The sequence below is a fragment of the Pelodiscus sinensis genome, chromosome 25 (genome assembly GCF_052426305.1).
Source record: "Pelodiscus sinensis isolate ZL-2025 chromosome 25, ASM5242630v1, whole genome shotgun sequence".
In the NCBI taxonomy this organism is placed as follows: Eukaryota; Metazoa; Chordata; order Testudines; family Trionychidae; genus Pelodiscus; species Pelodiscus sinensis.
In genome coordinates this window covers 7,028,180-7,048,131 of record NC_143076.1, presented here as the reverse complement: position 1 = coordinate 7,048,131, position 19,952 = coordinate 7,028,180, and the positions used below count along the sequence as shown (strand labels likewise).

General features: G+C 49.8%; 1 protein-coding gene and 1 long non-coding RNA gene across 4 annotated transcripts in view; one reads left to right on the top strand and one right to left on the bottom strand.

Annotated features, from left to right (window-relative positions):
• Positions 1-19,952, top strand: part of LOC142824449 (uncharacterized) — a 55,627-nt gene that overhangs the window by 24,765 nt on the left and 10,910 nt on the right. Inside the window, exons 1-2 of one of the 2 annotated variants that reach the window (XR_016347843.1) lie at positions 11,303-11,431; positions 12,385-12,485. This is a non-coding gene — a long non-coding RNA (uncharacterized LOC142824449). Of the gene's footprint in view, positions 1-11,302; positions 11,432-12,384; positions 12,486-19,952 lie in introns of those variants that run through there. The other variant, XR_012899326.2, reaches the window with a different exon arrangement.
• Positions 9,513-19,952, bottom strand: part of OPCML (opioid binding protein/cell adhesion molecule like) — a 1,015,531-nt gene continuing 1,005,091 nt past the window's right edge. For both annotated transcript variants that reach the window (XM_075909407.2, XM_075909406.2), the window contains one exon: positions 9,513-14,895. In XM_075909407.2, coding sequence (XP_075765522.1) covers positions 14,795-14,895 — 101 coding nt within the window. In that variant the 3' untranslated portion in view covers positions 9,513-14,794. The remainder of the gene's footprint in view (positions 14,896-19,952) is intronic.

Sequence of the window (19,952 nt, the reverse complement as noted above, 5' to 3'; positions counted from 1 at the left end):
GCTGGCTGTTACAAAAGGAGAGCGAGCCGCTCCCCCTCCAAAAAAATTGGGACCGTGTAGAAATTAACATGCACAAGGAATTGGCAGGAGTTGGAGAGTTAGAAGGAGGAAGGGAGCAGGCAGAGGGTGAGGGAGGATCACAGCTGTAGAAACACTTCTGCTGCTCTGGAGCTGTAGAAGAAACAGCTTTTACAAAGCGTATGTGTCAAGGTCTAAACTGACAGAAGAAAAACAACCCTTTAATTCTATTAACAATCCGAGCCAGCCTTTCTGTAGCAACTCTAAACCCCACACCATTTGCAAGAGGGTTAGACACCTGATAGCTTCTCTCCCACTCTTATTTCTGCCTGGCTTTCTTTCCTTTCGCGGAGTCGTTCGCAGGGTCTCTCGTTTCTCAGGAGCAGGGCTGTCCTTAGGATTTATGGCACGCCGTGCTAGTAAACGGCTGCCCGACAACAGCCCGACAGAGGGACAGAATGAGGATTTTGTCGAGATGTGATTTTTATAAGCTTCACAAACACACCCGTGAAATATTTTTAGAACCGATTTGAAGCGAAGGTCCTGTCGATTCACACGGTAAATTCAGACACGGACAGTTTGTACTTGGGTTTGGCCAAGTGGTTCCTTCCCACTGGTATGGCTCGTTCACGGGTTGCATGTTCCGCTCGTAGATCCGTCTGGCGTTTTCACCGTGGCGTTCAATAGCTTCTCTTGGAGGAAGCAGAGTCACAGAACAGGGATAGGGACTAGTCGACGTATCGGGTGGTGGAGTAGTGATTCGGTGAGTCGCCTCTCCGCCCTTGCTGCCTCTATCAGAGAGACGCGGCGGGGGGGAGGTGGGCAGGATTTGGTGCTGGGGGAAGCTGGCTTATAAGCCTCTTCCTCCCAGCACTGTCTCCATGGGGGGCAGGTGGCAGCAGGGAAACGGCTCGAGGAGGGATTGAAACGGTTCCGCTCGCGCTGGTCCCGACTGCTGCTCCTCCCCCTTTGAAATGTACCAGAGCTGCTCGTGGCTCCTGTACATTTCAAATGGAGAGGCCCAGCGGGTTCCCACTTCCAGGCAGCATGATAGCGAGCACCCCCCCTTTATCGACTAATCGATTAGCTGATTAATCGAAATTTAACATCCCTAGATGAGGCAGGTGGGTGGGCATTAGGACCCAATTTTTCAGGCGCCCTATGCAGCTCTGTATTCTGCATGTGGGTAAGGATGGTTCTCCTTGGGAGGGTTTCGGCTCATTCCCAGCCACTGCTCACTGTGTCTGGCAGTGGCCAGTGTCCGTTGCTTCACAAGAAGGCAAATCAGAGCCTGCCACGATGTGTTGTTTAACGCCATCCTGAGCCAAAGCTGCCCCCCAGCCCAGCTCCTCAGTCATGAGGGCTGATTGCCCTTATTGTCTTGTGTTAGTCACAAGGCAGCAGGTTTGCTCAAGGCTCAATTATCTGTTAAATAGGGAAAGAGCGATCAGGTAGAAACAGCCTTATGGGGGCCCCCTCCCGCCATCGGCCCCGACACCAACCTCCGGTCACTCAGCTTGCTCATAAGCAGGCAGGAATAAGAGTCTGATGAAACGGGCTTCAGCTTTGATGTTCATGACCGTACCACTTAGCGGTAGAGATTGAATGCAGAGTTAATTAGACAATGATTGCATGTTAATGAAATGGCCATTGATTGGTGAAGGAAGGCGGGGGAGGGGAAAACAAGCCCTTGACTGAAGTTCGGTAACGAGACGAGAGATTCACTTAGTTTTAAACCGAGCCAGCGACGGGCTTGGCGCAGCAACAAGGAGCTATGTCAAGTCAACAAAGGACGAGGGTGCTTTTCTAAGGAGCCCTGTTCACTATGCACTGGCTGCTTTGGTCCCCTAGATTCGCTTTGTGAAACTGTCATCACACGGCCTCAGATCAGGCCCCATCGCCATTCAGAGCACCTACACAAACGCTCTTATGTCTGTTTTTGAAGGTCCCTTTGTCGCTGCGGAGTGAGACTCCGGGAGGACGGAGCGTGGCACAGCCCCTCCTCTGGGAAATTCAAAGCACATCCTGTAGGCATGAAATACATCGTGGATTGCTCTGCAGTGCCGGCTTAAAGGGTTTGCTAAAAGATGGCTTTAGCAAGGCGGGAGGAACTGGGGGTGGTGGATTGACAGCCCCAGAGGACTGGCGTCCAGGGTTTATCCAGCAAAAAGGTACACAGGGAGTTAGCATGAGGGCAAGCCTCTAACACCCCCGGGTGCCATGACTGGTCTGCATGACAGGAAAGAGAATTTGGTCTGTGTCAGCGCTCCCTGTAAGCTGAGCGGCTGCTCAGAAGAGTCGCCCAGCTGATTAGTAGACCGCCCACAGCTCGGTTCTTTGTTTCAACGGGTGGTGCACATTTGGACATGCCTCATGCACATAACAAAATGCATTCTGCACAGGGATGGAAGAAACTCGTGCACGAATGGGAAAGATTAGAGGGACCACTGCTCTCTGCATCTCTCTATTCTTGGCCTCTTTGTCGAGACCGCCAATAAGGGTGCCTGGATGTGAGACCAAAGGAACTGGAGGCCAGTTGGCAGAAGGCACAGAGGTACATAAGGGACACAGACATCCCCTGGTCTGGCACCTTCATGCCAGCCCACCAGAGAACGTCATGGGAGGTCCCTAGTGAAAGTCACACTAGTCATCATAATGACTGTGCAGCGTATGCATGGCAGGCGCATGAAGAGCTACGTATATAGACGAACAATGGGGTTCTCTAGGACTCTGAGTTAAGACAAGTCAGCACAAGGTGCCCCGGCAGCTGTCGTGCAGCAAGCAAGAGGCTGGGCACACGTGGGTTGGGTATTGAACGGTTCCTAATGGTAACACTTACCAGTTCTGGTTAACTGATGGGAGCTGGAGGAGCCCCCCTTTAATCAGTTAACCAGTTAGACATTAGGGTTAGACTGCGGGCTGGTGTGTGCATATCGCTAGCCTGGGGAGAGAGCAAAGCCTGCGGAGTGCTTGGATTGCCGAAGGTTGGTGGTTTCAGGGAGCTGCTCCACACCCGGCACACATGAGACTTCCTCCCACTAAGGCCAGGTGGTGGCGAGGTTCCTCCCAACCCTGGGAGGTCACAGGGCTTAGCGAAAAGCAGCCGCTTCTGGGTGCTGGCCTGAGATGGGTTCTGTGCTGGGAAGTCATGGAGGGTTTTGTCCCTGTTGACGTGGTGGTTGCCTCGACGGTGGCCTGGGAAGGTGCCGTGTCCTGCTGCCACGGGCGTGTAGCAGTGGTGCCGCTACGGAGCAGTGCAGACCGTTGGGTGGAGTTCTGTGGGGACCAGGCCATCCCAGACGGGTGGGACGTGGCCCAGCCTCTGGCTCTTCTGTGCCGCACCAGCGTCTGTCATGAGCATGGAAGGGCAGACTGGGCCGTGCCTCTCCGCCGAGTGACACGTGTATGTGGAAAAGGAGCTCCCGGCGGGTAAATACCCATCCCCGGGAGATTGGAAAACCCCAGCCTGGGAAGCTGAGGGGTAAAACTGACAGAGAGCGGGCAGGAGAGGGGAAACTGCCATGAGCAAATTTGCCTCAGAGTTTGGAGGAAGAGGAGAGGGAGGTAGATCTGGGAGGCCAGTGTTGCTGAGTGGGAGCTGGAGAGGGGGAAGTTTCTGCAGGCATGAGCGTGCTATGGGAGGGTAGGATGCTGCATCGGCCGCAGCTGATCCTCTGTGTATCCCAGACTTTGGTTTCCCAGGATCTGTGGCTGCCCTTTCAAGCGAACCTTGCCGTGAATTTCTGAGCCAGGGAGATGACCCCCCCCCCACCCGCCCTTGTTCCAGACAGCAGGCGGAGGGGCCTTCCACGGAGCAGACAGCCCCGGTCACCAGACAGATATATTGACCTGTTAGTATTTAACGTGGTTTAACCAGGTAGAGATAAACGAAAGCTTTCAGGGGCTGAACTATCACACAGATCACAATTAAGGTGGCACATGTGTTCGCAGGACGTAAAATCAATAGGCCCAGACAGGAGGGTTTAGTCTCTATTTAAACTTGAGGCGAGAAGTCCATTTTCCCGCAGCCGCGGCTGGGCCTGCGCCATCCAGGAGGCTGTCTGTTCACTGTGGGCAAAGCCCTTTATTACCTCCCCGAATGATTTTTCTGCTAAGCTTTTGTCTTCATCATAACAGAAGGAGCCACGCTGGTTGCCACAGCGCTGGTTGCCGAGAGGCCGGCCGGAAGGCCACGCTCGCTGGGTGCCCACCGGCCCTTTGTGGCTTTCCAGCTCCCAGCTCAGACTGGCTCCGGGCAGCACTTCCCTGTTGCCTTGTGTCTCTAGGGTGACACAGAGCCCAGGGGTGGACTGTCCGTGTCCAGCTGCTCAACAGAGCAGGTCTGGGTCCTTCAGGTCCCCCGGGACAGTGTGAGCATCTGTCCTGTGGGATTTTGGCCTGGCCCATGGGGAGAGACAGAGCATAGTGGCAAAATGACATAAGGGCACGTGGCCGGGATGGGGGGATGCTGCATTCAGGGTGCTTGGGGCCCCTAGCAAAGGCTGTGAGTTCCCTCTCTCCAGGCTTAGACCTGTTACCAGAAAGAGTCACCAGTTGCCATGCCAAGACAGACCCAGAGCCTCTATGTGTGACCCTACGTTCAGCTCTGTCTTGATGGAGAATCAGCTGCCTGCCCCGACCTCTCTCCGTGCCAACAAAGCGAGTTCTGCAGGGAGCTTAGGACAGAGCCTGGCAGAGAGCAAGAGGTGTCCAGAAAGCAGGTGAGGGAGCCGATCATTCCCCATCGTGAAGCAGGGTCTGTGCTAGAAGGTAAATTGTAATAAATTATGCTGAGTCCCTGGTTATTCCCATCTCGCCCTATGATTAATGGGTTGACCCTCCTATCAGGCGGTGGAAATGTCACAGCCCATCTGGTGGGCTGTCACAGCTGTGCCTTTCTCTCCTCCGGATCAGCTACCGATGCATGCCTGTCTATCGAGGGGAAGCAACCTGCAACCTCGTAGGATGCTAGGCTCTCCAGACCACCGCAGTGCTAGCTTGGATGGGGGGAGGAAGGCCTGGGGGGGTCTGAGTGGGCAGCGGTAGAAGCTGCGGGGAGAGCGCTGTGTGAGAGCCACCCGTTTACAGGACAGACGGACGCATGAGCAGGGCATTTGGAGCAAAGGAGATGCCAAGGCCCTAAACACAGGGCATGTGGGCTGTTTGGAAAGGGTTTTAGTGACGTGCTGGGAGCAAGGGGGCTGGGAGTCTGGAGATCACAGTTGTGGGCCAGAAGCCTCCGCTGATGGGCTGGGGTGAGCCCTCGAATCTGTGTTGGACCCAATGCAGCGAAGTACCTGCTGCTGAGCTCCCTGGGAATTGTGTTCATCTCAGCAGTGGGTGGGTCTTCTGGCCTGGATCTTCACAGGTATGTAAGCACCCAACGTCCATTGATTTCAGTTGGGGTTAGGTGGCAAAACACCTCGGCCTCTCTGCCTGTTAGATTCCTTTAGGGATGGCCACTTTTGACCGTCTCCCATGACTTTCAAGTGCAACAGCACTGGATTGGCTAATGAACGAGGGAAACTAGCTGGAAAGAGAAAGGGAAATCAACAGCAAATCGCAGGGGAATCTGGCCAGCTTCCCTGCCCAAGCTGGCCGAAACAAAAAGCAGCATTGAAATGCCATGGTCTCCCACCTCTCTTTGCTTTAACAAGCAGCACACACCGACCTTGCTTTGCAGTGGCCACCGTCCAAAAGCCTGCTAGGTACGTTCCCATGCAGTAATGTCTGAGGGGGAGCTGAACGTCTCTAAGCTTAGCCAAGGGAAATACCTGCCGGATTTGAGAGGCTGCAACACGAGAGCTGTTGTTGTAGGCGAAGCAGTTTTTTCTCTCATCACTTACATATCCGTGAAGCTGGTTTGAGGGTCATTCGTTTTCCATTTTTGGTTGGCTCAGTTTGTCTTTACCTCAGCCTGATGTAGGCTAGTGGGGCTCCTGGAAAAGGAATGTAACGCTCTTCGTTAATGTGAGCTTCCCTAGGGAGACCTGGCTTGTGTGCTGGGGTAATAAGTACTGAACAGTTCCCCTCTGAAGGGGCCTGTGTTCAAGAGACTGGGGTTTTGGGGGTCCCACTTGAGACACCTTGCCTGGGACCTGTTTGAACCTCCACCCCATGAAAATGAGGCGTCTTGCCAAGGGAATCCAATATCACTAGTTGCTGCTGGAAGTGTAGGCAGAAGCCTTCTGTTAATGGTCAGCTTTTGGCTTGAGATGCCACCACTCTTAACAGTGTCAGGTCAACTGGGTACCTTTGCCTCAGAAACGATGGTAGGCGAGGGCCTGGCATACTGTACTCAGGGTTAGGTGACTCTTGCTGGTTAGAGGTGGGAGTGGGGGTTTCTGTGTCAGGACGCGTGTGGAGAAAGGGAACATTTTTCCCAAAGGGGATGTTGGGCGAATATATTCGCAGCACAGCTCCTGGCCAGACGGAGCACTCTGCAGGAGTTGGAACGCCAACGCTGGCTGTTACTGGGATGAAAGCCCTGTCACAAAATGGACTCCTGTTGCCTTTTTCAGGTCTCTAATTTTGGCAGCTCCTCCGGTTCTTGCTTCTGCAGAACTTGCTTTGCAAGGAAAAGGACTAGGAAACTGGGCCCTAAAATGGGAACACTCTGGGCTTAACTGTTCAGGCTTTCTTCTTAGCATCGTCCTCCATTGCAGCGGGAGGGGCGCTACTGGTGGAACAGCCGGGCTACGGTTGCACCGACATTTGAACCAGACTGTTGCCGAGGCACGTGCAGAGATCGACAAGAGAGGGGTGGAAGCGCTTCTGCCATGAGTGTCCAGGCAAAGCTAGCCCTGGCGGAGCTGTGCTGCCCAGACACACACGTGCACTTCTCGTTCCCTCATCAGAGGGGTTGCCTTTTATTTTCTGCCAATGGCTGCCATGGACACTAGGCCGAGGCAGGATCTGACGCATACTACTTCTGGGGGAATTCTGCACCACTGCGCGATGCAGAACGCCGTACACATTCATGTGGGATGCGCAGAAATTCCTTTTTTCCCTGACAGGAAAGGGCTGCGGAGACACAGGCTACCGTTTGGGGCTGCTGGACGTGCCAGAACCTGGAGAATTCCCAGCAGCTGCAGTTCCCAGTACGCCCGGAAATGAGGCAGTGGTGAGCAGGAAGCGCCATGCAAGCCCGGGACCCGGCAAGAGGCTGTTTCTTCCTCTGGATCCCTGGGCTCTAGGAGGGAAGTGTTGGGAGTATCAGAGAATCACAGAACACTAGAACTGGAAGGAACCTCGAGAGGTCATCCGGTCCAGTCCCCTGCCCTCACGGCAGGACCAAGAATAGGAACAGTGATTGTTTGGACTGGGGGAGAAGGGAGGGTTAAGAGACATGAGTGTCTGGACTGGGGGGATGTGGCTGGTCTCTCGGGGGAAGGGAAGAGATTCTGGCCCCCAGCTGGGATCTGTGGGAAGGGGGCAAAGCAGCAGGAACTGGGCTGTCACAGGGTTTTCTTTAACTTTCTACTCCTGGGGGGATTTTTGGGTGTGACGGGTGTTTGGAAATAAATTACCGATATGCTCACACGGTGTTATCTTGACAAATAACATTTGCAGAATTTTAAAGTATTGTTTTGGTGCAGAATTCCCCTTGGAGCAACATACTCCCGGGGGCTGTGCATGGCCTCGCCTGTGCGGATAGGATTGCAGAATCAGGAGCAAACGCTCCAAGAGATGGGTTGTCTAAGGCGCTCAGACCCAGCCGCCGCCCCGTTATCAAACTCTCCGAACTGCTGAGCTGAGACGGGGATGGTGAGGTAACCAATGCAGAGCTCAGCCGGGGCTTTCTCATTACACCTCCCATATGAGGAGGCCTGGTAAATATTACCCCTCTGTGTTCACTTGGCTCATGGAACGGTGCCTTGGCCCTTTAAGAAAATCTCTCTTGTGTGTGTCAAAGGAAGGGCCTTTTTTATAGGATCTTACTGTCATTCAGTGGAATTCGCTCTGCAGAATAGGAAACGATGCTTTGAAAAGGGACAGCATTGGGTACAGTATTACCAAGGGTTAACCATCTTGTTTCTGCTCTGCGTCTTTTCTCTCTGTTTATTTCCCCTCAGTCCCGTGTTGATATCTCTTGATAGAGACAGAAACATCTTTAATACTATTACCGCTCCAATGGCATTTCTATTGTTTTCTCCTGGGGGTTTTTTTAATAGGATGTATTTTTGGACAAGATAAAGAAAATGCATCGGATCGCTTAACTGCCATGCTTAAAGAACAACTGGATAAAGCTTGCCCAGTTGAACATTAGGGAGAGATAAGGGCAAAGATTTTCATTACATTGAAGTGGCTCTGAAAATAGGTGTGTGCCTGCCAGGGGCTAGTTTTGAGATGTTAGGTGGCTGGATTGATAGATGAAGGTTGGGGGCTGGCTGGTTAAATAAATGGATGGAGGGATACGTGTGTGTAGATGGTTATATTAGACAGGTAGATTGGATGAATAGATGTTCAGGGGTAAGATAAATGAGAATGGAGAATAATGGGTGTATTAGATGGCTGGTGAGTGGCTAGATGATGTAGAAATAAATAGTTACATGAATCATTGATGAGTAGGTAAGTGAATGGATGGAGTGTGGCAGGGATAAATGCAGGGGGCTTTCTAAGTGGGTACTGATAGATGGCTGGGTGGTTAACTTGTTGGCTAGGGAAGAGGGAAATCAGGGAGTGAGGGAAGAAATGAGGAATTGGAGAATTGATAGATATGGATGAGAGCATGATGGTTAGATAGTAAGATAATTATAGAGGGGCGCTGAGAGAAAGGGCTTTCAGGCAACTGGCATCTCGAAGGACAGTCATTGAACTTGTTCCTGTGGCTGGCAAAGAGCTGTCAAATTTGGTTCTGATGAGGTGTCTGTCTCGAAGAGGCGGGCTGCCCTTTGTAGCCCCGCCCCGCGTCAGTGTGTTCGGTGCCTCTCTGGCTGTGGGCCACTTTCTTTGGAGCCCAAACATACTAGTCTCATCTCCTCTGGATCCACAAGCGGTGGTCCCCAGTGGAACTCGTGGCCGCTCCAGTTTCCAGCCGTGGCAGGATGCAGGCAGGCTAGGGAATGGAAGAAGGAGCAGAGGGGATATCGGGCTGAAGGTGGAGGGGAGGGGGAAGCACAGGACATCAGTCACAACAGCCTGAGCTATTGATGCTGGGATGAATATCAGCTGGAATAGAGCCATGTGCAACAGGACCAATACGTCTAGATGTGGCTTTGAGTAGCCCTTGTGCTGGGCTCCCGTTAAGGAAAGTGCTTAGGCTTGTGCGTAGTTCCATCCCTATTCAGCAAAGCACTTAAGCATATGCTGAAGTCCTCTTGACTTGAACCTAAGCACATGCTTAAGTATTTTGCCAAATAGGGACACTTTACCAAATTAAGTCCAAGTTCAGTTTCACCCTTGGCTGGAACCCCTCCATTACTAGAACACCATGTGGAATCCAATACAACAGCTCTGCATGAGTGGAGTCCCAAATAACCCCTCCCCCCCCGTACAAATTTCTTCAAACTTTATTGATACACTGCACAATCACAACCATCTCTTATTCTTTCTGAATTAGAAAAGGTTACAACTACAATGTAACATGCACAAAATTCAGGTAGTATATTCACCCTTTTTAATACAATTATTGACGGAAAAATCAAGACTTGACTTCATTGCTTTAAGAAATAATAATCAAATTAAAGTAACCCTAGAAGGCTGTCGGAAAAAAAAGTTTGCTTTTTTGTAACAATGTGATTGTTTTTTTTCTTTAAAGCGTTTGAATACAGAAATTATTTATTTTTGTTGTTTTCAGGATAATTGTGAGTAAAATGTGCACAACCATAGCCTTTACACAGCTAATAGAACTGCGCCATTGATAAGTCATAGAATTTTTTAAACCTAGCAAAGAGAAAGGACTCTGAACTGGACAGGTAACGGTTTCATACACCCAACATGTTCCTCACAACTGCACTTTACGTGTCACAAGAAACTTGAATGCTTAAAAAAAAAGTGCTCCCTGTTAGCCATGATAAAGGGAGACCATTCTGTTTAGTTTCCTCTGCCGAAATGAACCAACCACGTGGATCAGAGGGGATTAGGTGAGAGGAGTTCCCGTTCATGGTGCTCACCACCCATGGTTGCTGGAAGAATTCAGTCTGGAAGCCATGGGCTTTGGAGTGCTTAAAGGATCCCTTTAAAGTAACATGAAGATCTGGGCATGCAGTTGCCATCTTCCAAAAAGGTCTGATCAACTCCATTTCACTTAGCTTTGGAGCCAGCATGTTCAATATTTGAAGGACATGATTAAATTTGGCCTTAGTACCAAAGTATTGACTATCTGAAGGGCAATGTGCATTGATTGAATATCACTTGGCCTCTTCCAGAGCATTGACTATGGAAAGGACGGTATCTGTTGGTTGGCTATTTTCTGCAACAGCTTTTAACAGTCATATTTTGTTTTGTTTCTCTCTTGTAGGAAAAGAATAGACTCTTGTTTCCTTTTGAATAGGATTTTTTTTCCATCTTATCATTATTTGGAAATTATTTTCTCTAATCTACCACCAACCTCCGATAAAGGCGTCCTGTGGCTACTTAAACATTCCTCTCTTTGGGGGAGGAGGAAAATTGCACTTGAAGGTTTTTGAAATGAGGGCTGTGCAAAAACTACAGCCCTCTTGCTGTTGGTGGGGAATGAAGAGGGGAGGAAAATCACATTTTTTTGTGCCACCTGAAGGTATTTGTTCAATTTCACCTTGTGGCTGCTGTTTATTTTTTTCCCCAGTTTCCAGAGATAAGAAACCTGTAAATCACTGGTTTTTGTTGTTGTTGTTGCTTTTCCCTTTGATGGGCAAGTTGGCTGCCCAGATCGAGTGGGGGTGGGGAGGAATCTCACTCCTCATCAAGCGCCACTAGGTATTTTCATGCAGCTCCGCTTGGGACAATCCGGAGTGTAACATCTTAGACATTTTCCAGGTGAATCGTCTGCAGCAATTGTGTGTGTGTGTGTGTGTGTGTGTGTTTGTTTTAGTGCATGGTTTAATAGTTTTGTTTAAAGTCAGTGTAACACGTCCTGGACCTTTGTACGACTTCGTGTGCTCTGGCTTTCTACACGCCTAACCCATAACGTCTTCCTCACGTGAAACAAGACGGGGCGTCTGGGATACAGAGCTGAGAGCCTAACGCTCCTGCTACCCTGGGAAAATGGGATTTTTTTCCAAAGCATGGGTTCAATTCGCAGGGCACTTGAGATGCTGAAGTGAAAACGTTTTGTCTGCCCTTGCCCAACAGAGCATGGACTTCCGACTTACATTTGTGGCATTTCTCCTGAATACCATGAAAAAAATAGGCTTGCAAACAACCGTGTATCAGGCACTTAACATTTAACCACCAGCACTTCAACTTCACATGACCTTGGAAGTCACGAAAGGTATGGGTGCCCCAGTGGGCTTTGAAATGTTGTTTTCTTTAGGGTCTTTTATTCCAGGCACTAGATTCCACTTGTACCTCTCTCTTTGTAATGGTTGTGTACGTGTGTGTGACTTGTCAAGTTATTGTCTCTCTGCTGGAAAAGAAGAGCTGTCTCTGTAGGATTGGCAACACATGTTGACCCCTCTGAGAGACCATCTCTTCAGGTTTTCTGCGTCAGCTCTCCTCCTTTGGCCTTAACGGAGTTGTAGCATGATTAGCCACTTAAAACTTGCTGTTGGATGCCATACTTTGACACCTGCTGCAATTTTTTTGGTATTCATACACCTATTACATTTTTCAGTACCATTTTTCAGATTTGAAGGGACTGTAATTTGACACGGGCATTGGATTTCACCCAGTGATCACAGCCTGTAGCCCTACAACGTGTGGTTGAACTAGATCACGCAACTAAAAGATTAGCTATAAATGCGAAGATCCACTGTTTTCATTTTTTACCAACATTCCACCAGTGGAGCCAGAGGTTTAAAATAATAATAATACTAATAATAATACAGTACCCCTTCGTATGTCTTCAGCAGTGAACAAGGTTCCATGTGAACATGTTGCAGGAGACTTACACAGTCAATGTGCAGCGGCTTCGTTCGGTTTTTCATCCAGATAAAAGAGCGGGAGGGGACCATGAGATTTCTTGAGAGCAGTAAAACAGCGGTGGTGAAATCCAGACAAGTTGCTCCTTGTTCTCAAATCTTCTCTCTTGCTTGGAAGGAAAAATCAAGGGGAAGGCAAGCATATACATTCAAGACCTCGGTGGTACTGGATATTTTTTGATACGCATTAACTCAAAAGACTACCCCCCTCCATTTTGTGAATATACTGCCTAAATGTTTAAGCCTGTTTAAGTTTTTTTTCCAGACTTTGTTTTAATCGTTCATGTTTTACATTTATTGACAGATCTGAAGAGGCACATCCTTGATCTTCAGGCTCATCCTTGATCTTCAGCACATCCTTGATCATCCATGTCCCCGGCACATGGCCGTCAGCAGCTCAGTATGGTAGGTCGTGTGTTTCCTTCCTTACTGCTTTTTTTTTTTTTTTTGCTTACTGCATTCAAACTACCGTGCCTGACACCAATAGTAGAACTCGCAGTCAGTCAGATGGTCCCAGTGGTTAAAAAAAGAAAAAACAAAAACAAAAATAAGCAAACCGATCAAGGTCTCCTTTCACTTGCTTCCTGGGTAACAGTGCCTGTGGGATCAGAAACAGCCAAGAGGTTTCTACTAAGAGCCACTTGATTCACTGTAGTGATCCATGTCTTGCTGCACAGCCCAATCAGGTCTGGGGTGTTGATTGAAATCATTCCCACGTAGGTCACCGTTTGGTCTGGGAATGCTGCAGCCTTCTAGCCCTGTCAGGCCTTCTTGGGAACGCACAGAGTTAGCAGTTTTTGTTTTTGTTTTTAATTAAAGAAATACATTCAAAGACATTGAAGCAATATAGATTCCTCCCTTACCGCCTTTAGGCTTCCGAGAAAGTGCTCATTCAAGTAAGGCCTAAACCTAACCAAGGAACATGGGGAAGCATCAATCAAAACTCAAAATAAACCTCCACAGTTTGAAAAATAAAAGCTCTGCTCCATTTTGGAAACAGCTGTCCCTCTGTAGAAGGCTTCTGCAAAGGCAGCTGAGAAACGGGAAACCATGCAAATGAAGGTTTGTGGGAGGATTTTTTCTCTTCCCTTCCTCTTTCCCATCTGTTTTCAGTGTTGAGTTAATCAAGTGCCTGGAAATTAAGTCAGTTATTCAAGTACCCTCTGCTCATAAGAGGTTCCCAAACAAATACAAGAGTGATGTCAACACACTAGCAAAATAATTGGCCTCCGCCGGCTTCTGACTAGATGGATTCCTAACGGATCAAATGAGAATCAGCGCTGGGAAAGGAAGTGAGCAGAGAAGCGTTGATCAAATAATCGCCACATAGAGTCTGGCTCTCCGGAGGTGGGGTGCTGACCTAGTTGGAATTGCCATCATTAATGGCGAATTAGAAAAACTGGATGCATCCCCATTGGAAACAGCAGTGCAAGCACCTGTTAGCAGATATAAAACATTGGTCCTTAAAGGCAAAAGATCATAACAGCACGGTTTGGGGTGGACAGAGCGGTGTTGCTTACTTTGTATTTTGGGGACATAGGAGAAAACAGATGTCGGACTATTTGGGCTGTGGGGGGAGAGGAGTTTAGCTATGTGAAGGGTGCTTTGAATTTGCCAGTGTCAGAGACATGCTCAAACAGCCAAATCCTGCTTAGCTTTAGAGCCAGTGGTTATGTTCTGCCACACACCTAAATGTAACACTGTGAAATTTCTCAATATCCGCCACCGTAACAGGTGGGTGAACAGACAAAACAGGAAGAAAACTAAACGGATGGAGGGAGCAGGATAGAAACTTGGCTAGATAAATAGGAGGCTCAATAGAGATGATTAGGCTGATGGATGGATGGAGAGCAGAAGAAGGAGAGATTTGGATAGAAGCACAGATAATTACATTGATAGATTGATAAATACAGTCAAGAGATGGTGAGAGGGAAAGCCAGATGGATAGCTAATTAGATGGATCGGTGAATAGGATAGATGGATGGATAGAATGGCTCTGTGATTACTTTGCTGGATGGGGAGATGGATGACTCGTCATTTTGTCTATTTATTTGTTTGCGTTAGCCACTCAGCCATCCGTTTTAGCGCAAGGGGAGAACAGCGCCCCCTAGCTTTTCCCTTTCTCCACGCCAAGGGATCTTGAATCCTTTGTCTGTACCCAAATGCACTATGGCCAGAGGCCATTTGCCGCCGCCCCTTACGGCAGCTGCTGCCGAAGGCCCAAATGAGGTGGGAGGACGGCGTGGGATTTATTACTCCAGCCATCCAGAGGGACGCCAGGGGAAACCCAAGTGTGACAGGACACTGAGAAACATGAACAGGTATGTACAGTGCAACGAGGAGAAAGAACAATCCGTTTGCTTAAGCGACACCGAGATAATAGGACACTTGGACTCATTTTGACTTCCACTGTGTGTCGTCTCTCAAGCCAAGACCCGTCTCCTGGGGCAGGTGGAACAGGTGCGGCCGAGAAACGCGTAACGTTGGGACAGGGTTATAAATAGGGTTGAGGGCGGGGCCGGGGCAGAAGAAATTGATTCGCTTTGGGAAACGCCCGTGACTTATCCCCCTAACCGGCAGTCGGAACCCTTTGCCCCTCCCCCCCGGCAGTCCGTTCAAGCGGTAAAACTGTTTTTTGCCCCCGCAGTGTAGAGAGTAAAGTCTGTGGTGTGGGAGAAGCCAGGCGTCGCCTCCGAGGACCCTCTGCTTTCTTATCAAAACTTGATGAGGAGGTGAGCGAAGAGGGTGCCCGATAGCCAGAGGCAGGCCATTGCTCGGGACGCTGAGTTGCTGCCGTCGTGCACTGCTCCGGGGCCTGGATGGGTTAGAGAGAGAGAGAAAGGCTTGTTATTGCCGGGGGAGGGAGAAGAGAATCAGCCTGTCCGTTGACTTCTAGGAGAGATGGCTCCCAGAGCAAAGCCCCGGACTGTGGAGAAGTCTAGAGCTGAGCTTCATGCCTCAGTCGTACCACAGCTAATGGTCTTTCCTCCTGGCCTTTGTCCAAAGCTGAAGTTTCCTTCTCTCACTCATCGCGTGTAGCCCCATTCAGCCACGGATGAGGGGAGCCTCAAACATTCCCATCAGCCCATGAACCACTGCTGAGGGGAAAAGAGTCAGCCAGCCCCTCCATCCTCCACCTGCTCAGCTCCCCAAACACCACGCTGGGCCGCCCTTCAGGTCCGTGTGGCACCATTTGAGAACCTGTTTGTACAGGTGGAACCTCCCTAGTCCGGCACCCTCAGGACCTTACTGGTGCCGAGCCAAAGAATTTTCTGGACCACAGGAGGTCAGTATTGTCTAGCAGCATCGCCAACACTTCCACTGCGTGCTGGGCTCTTAGAAGACATTAAGAGGTCAGTCAGAGCTGAAGAACAGCCCAGAACCCTGAGAGTCAGGACTGGTGGCAGTAAACTAACTTTATGGGACTGTGAGAAACTTGTCCACGCCCATGGTAAGTGGACATCCTGCCACTAACGTCATGCCGGACCACAGATGCTGCCGGACCAGAGAGTGTTCAACCTGTAACTAGGCGGAATGAGCAATCTCCATCCTTGAGCTACCTCTGCCACTGGATCCTGTGCCTGCCTAGACAGATCCCTCATCCTCCATGTGACTCTTTTGTATTCCACCTTATTCTCCATAGGTTCTTACACTGAGCTTTTCAGGGACTCCAAAACTGTAGTGGCTCTGTCTTGATTAGGAAAAAATGTAAGGAAAAGTAAAACCAGCGAGTCCATTCCACCTCCCCATGTGCCATACAGCCCTTGCGTCCTAATTAGGGGCGCCCACATCCAATGCAAAGGTACCCAAGGGGAATGGGCACCCAAAGCCCAACGAAATGCTTTCCCTTTGGGCTACTTCTGGAAATCCCAGAGGGAACCTTTACTGGGGATGTAAGTGACTAATCGACTTATCGGATAGTCGACTAGTCCAGTGTTTCTCAACCAGTGGTATGAGTACTCTTAGGGGTGAGAAGTCGGGGGTACGTCAACACAACTGAAATTTGGAGAAAACTGAATTTTTGTTTTAAGTTTTACAGTTTTATTATTTTTGTACTTTTTACACCCAAAAATTTCATCACCCACCTGACTATGATTAAGTTGTTTAAATAAATGTGTTGCAATGGTAGAAAAAAATGTTGTGTGTCTGAAAACTGTTGGTACTGGGGGGACTTACTAATTTTTTTGGAAAAGGGGGCACATATATATATTTTGTAAAAGGGATCCTTTTAAAAAAAAAAAGGATTGAGAAAGACTGGACTAGTCCCTAGATGACTCCCAGGCCAGGAGCTAATCCCCTGCTTATCGACTAGTCGATGGAAAATCTATTGACTAGCTGATTAGTTGATTACATTAAATTTAACATCCCTAATCTTTACTCAGGACTTAACTGGGCTAAGTTGTCAGGGAAGTTAAAATGGGACGGTCATTCATAATGCGATCAGAAAAACGCATTGCCGTTGGAGACCCTGTCAACCACAAATCAAAATAGCCCCTTTGCTTTTGCATCAGACTTTTCCTCTTGAGGAAATGACCAACAGACGTCCTTTTCCTTTCAGGGAATTTGAGTTCTCAGGAAACAGGGCCTTCCTTAGGTTGCATGGGGCCTTACACAGTACTGATAAACTGGTGTCCCTATGCCCGATGGCAGCCGGGAGTTCGGGGAGAATGATGGGTTTTAGAGATGACATTTGAGAATCTTCAGCAACATGCTAGTGAAATATTGTAAAGCAAATGTTAAACGAAGGTCGACTCACACGGTAAATTCAGAAACTGACACTATGTACCTGCGGTTGGCACGTGCCTGTTAAACGGCTTCGTTATCACTTGAATGGCTCGTTCACAGAGTCCGTGTTTTGCTAATTGTAACAAACTGTTTTGCTGTTAAGATAACTAGATCCTCTCCGGAGAGAGCAGAGCCACGGAGCCGGCTAGGAAGAGGCGGGTGGGTGGACATTAAGACCCAGTGGTGCCCCAGATTTTCAGATGCCTTAGGCAACTGTGTATTCTGCGTGTGAGTTGGCACATCTCTGTCAGGAAAGGGTCTGGCCTATTTAAGTACTGGCTAGCGGGCCAGGAGAGGTGCAGGCCTGGTTGCGCAGGAGGCAGAAGTCTCCTGTTTGTCCCCAAAGAGCATGTGACTCAAGCTTCCCCCACGAGCTCCCTCGCACCTTCATCTTGAATCAGAATGGGCAGGAGCCAGTGGTCCCGTTCCACGCGTAGCTCCCTTGCTGTGCTCACAAGGGACAGGTGCTACAGCAGTGCACACATGAACTGTGACCTGTAGCTCATTTCATGTAGTCCTCCTAGTCGTTCCTAGGGTTGTCAGGTGTCCGGTATTCACCCGGTCAGTCCATTATTTTCAGCTCCTGTCCAGTAAAAAAATTCAGAGAATACCAGACACGTAAAATATCTGGTACTTTCTGATTTTTTCCCAGCCAGGAGGCGAAAATGCCGGGCACCTGGCAACCCTACAAACACTCATCGCCCGGCCTCCCCACCTTCCCCACAGCCCCCCGACCCCAGCCCCCCATGCTTACCTGATTCCCCAAGGCTGCCGGCAAAAAGACCTAAGGGAAGCAATGCTTTCCCCTGGGTCTTACTGCTCTACCGCTCCTATCCCTGCACTCGCTTTTAAAGGGGACATGCTGTTTTAATGCTGTTTTATTTTATTTTTATTTTTTTTGGTTTAATAAGTCCTTGGAGTCTTTGACGCAAAGGACAGTGTAGACGCAAGAACGCCTTCTATTGAGAGAACTCTGGCGACCAAAGACGTTATTCCTCGTAGAATGAGGTTTGCCGCCGTCAACAACACTGCCGAGTTCTGTCGACGTTATGTCAACAGAACTCGGCGGGAGTGTAGATGCAGGTAGAGATTTGTCGACAAAACCCTGTAGTCTAGCCACACCCCCAGAGCTGTGGAAAGAGAGCTGGTGTAGAGACTGCAGCTGGAGGTGTTGCGGTCAGTCTGTGGGGTTGAGATAGGGATGCAAAATCCCCGTGAATCAGTTAAGTGGTTAACCCGGCTTCTGCTCCCAGCCCCCCCCCCCCGTACTAGTTACTCATTCACATCCCTGGTGTGAGGCGCACCACCATGGATCTGCCTCCATTTTTCGGCATGTCTGAAAAAGCCAAACCCTGCAGCCTGTGGGGCTTTGCAAGCTAGCAGAAACCCTGCTGCATCCCTGTGGGTGCTTTCTCCAGAGCATTGTACCGTCTGGCCCCGCCCCACCCCAGCAAAACTCCGTAGACCGCTCGGCCCTACGAGCAGCATTTTACAGCATTTCTAAAGGCTGTGGCTTTAGGCTAGATCCTGAGCAGAAAGAAACTTTCTCCAAACAGGCCGTTCTCCCACTACACCCCCAGCGGAATTGCAAGCCACTAACGATGCCGGGAAAGCACCGTGCTGCTGGATTAATTAATCACATTTTTATAGGAACCCTGATTGACTGGAGCCCCAGAAAAGAAAGCAGCTGTGCTTAACTCCTCCCATCTGGAGCGCTTTGTGCTGTAAGTGCTCTTAAATGCTCTGCCCTCATGTAGCTCTGTTCTCTAGTGGGCTCTCGTCCCCACCCTCCCCGCACGTGAAAAGCCAGTTCTCGGCTGTTATTTAACTAGCCTAATGGCACTCGCCTAATTAAAAATTGATATCTACCAAGGCACATGGGCAGACTGCAAACCGACAACTCCCACAAGCAGCCGCCGATCGTGTGAGTGTCCTTCCTCTTCATTCCGGGGATATTGTCGGTAACGATACATCGATTGTACTTTCTCCCTTTGTATTTCAGAGTTGGGCTGTTTACTTGAGAGGTCAAAGGTCAAATCCCCTTTCAGCCAGCAGATGGGATTCAAACCAGCAGTCCCATGGGATGTTCCCAAACAACCAGTCTGCAGGGGGCTCTTGCTTGTTTCTCCCTTTCGGGCTAACGAAGATGTAATGAAAGTGGAACAGCTTTAACAGGCAAGAGAGATGGACCCCCCCCCCATCGTGGTGCCAAGGTTAGGTGTAAACCTGGGCTGCAGGATATGCCTGTTCAAACCTGTGTTTAGTGGGCTGAGAGGGAACTTGTAGCCACATCTCCGGCCACCCACGTGAGTATCCGAACCTTTGGAGTAGACAGGGAGTAGACAGGCCCTTCTGTAACGGCCTTTTCCCCCTAGACTGGGTGAAATTGAAACAGAATCTCTCACATCCCAGGTGAGGGTGTTAACCCCTGGGCTAAAGGTGACATAAGAGTCCTCCAACTCCTTCCCCTCTGCCCTCAGCCGTGGTGTGAGGTGTTAGGCAGTAGGGCGGTAAAATCCTGTTTAATCCGTTAACTAGTTATACGTTATGTTTAACTGGCTAACCCCTTAAAGAGGGGCTCTGTGGTGTGGCGGGCTGCTCTGGCCAGGCCAGGCCCACCTCAGGGAGGGGTTGCTCCAGCCAGGCCCCCCACACCGCGGGCAGGAAGGGAGCTGGTCTCGCCCAGCCGGGCTGCCCGTTAACTGTAACCAGTAAGAATCACCCAGTAAGGGCGATGCTTCCCCGTTAACCATTCACATGCCTATTAGGTAGCTGCCTCACAAGAAACCCAATTCACCTCATGCCAGGAGAGGGGATTCCTGGCAGTGGATCTCAGGCAAAGAGAGATGCAGAAGTCCCTGAAGGAGGAAAGATTGGGCGGTTCCCTGCCGGCCTGTATGGATCCCGTTCTCAAGCACCCGTCTCTCCCCGTTCATTGACGAGGGAGCTGAAGGGTGCAGCTTAGGCTTTGGTATCTCCTTGTTCCAGTTATTTCCCTGCATCTAGAAGGTAGAGAAGGCCCTGCTGGTATTGCCACATCTCGTCCCTTCTGCGGTCCTGAGACGGAGAGGAGCTGAGCTGGGTTAT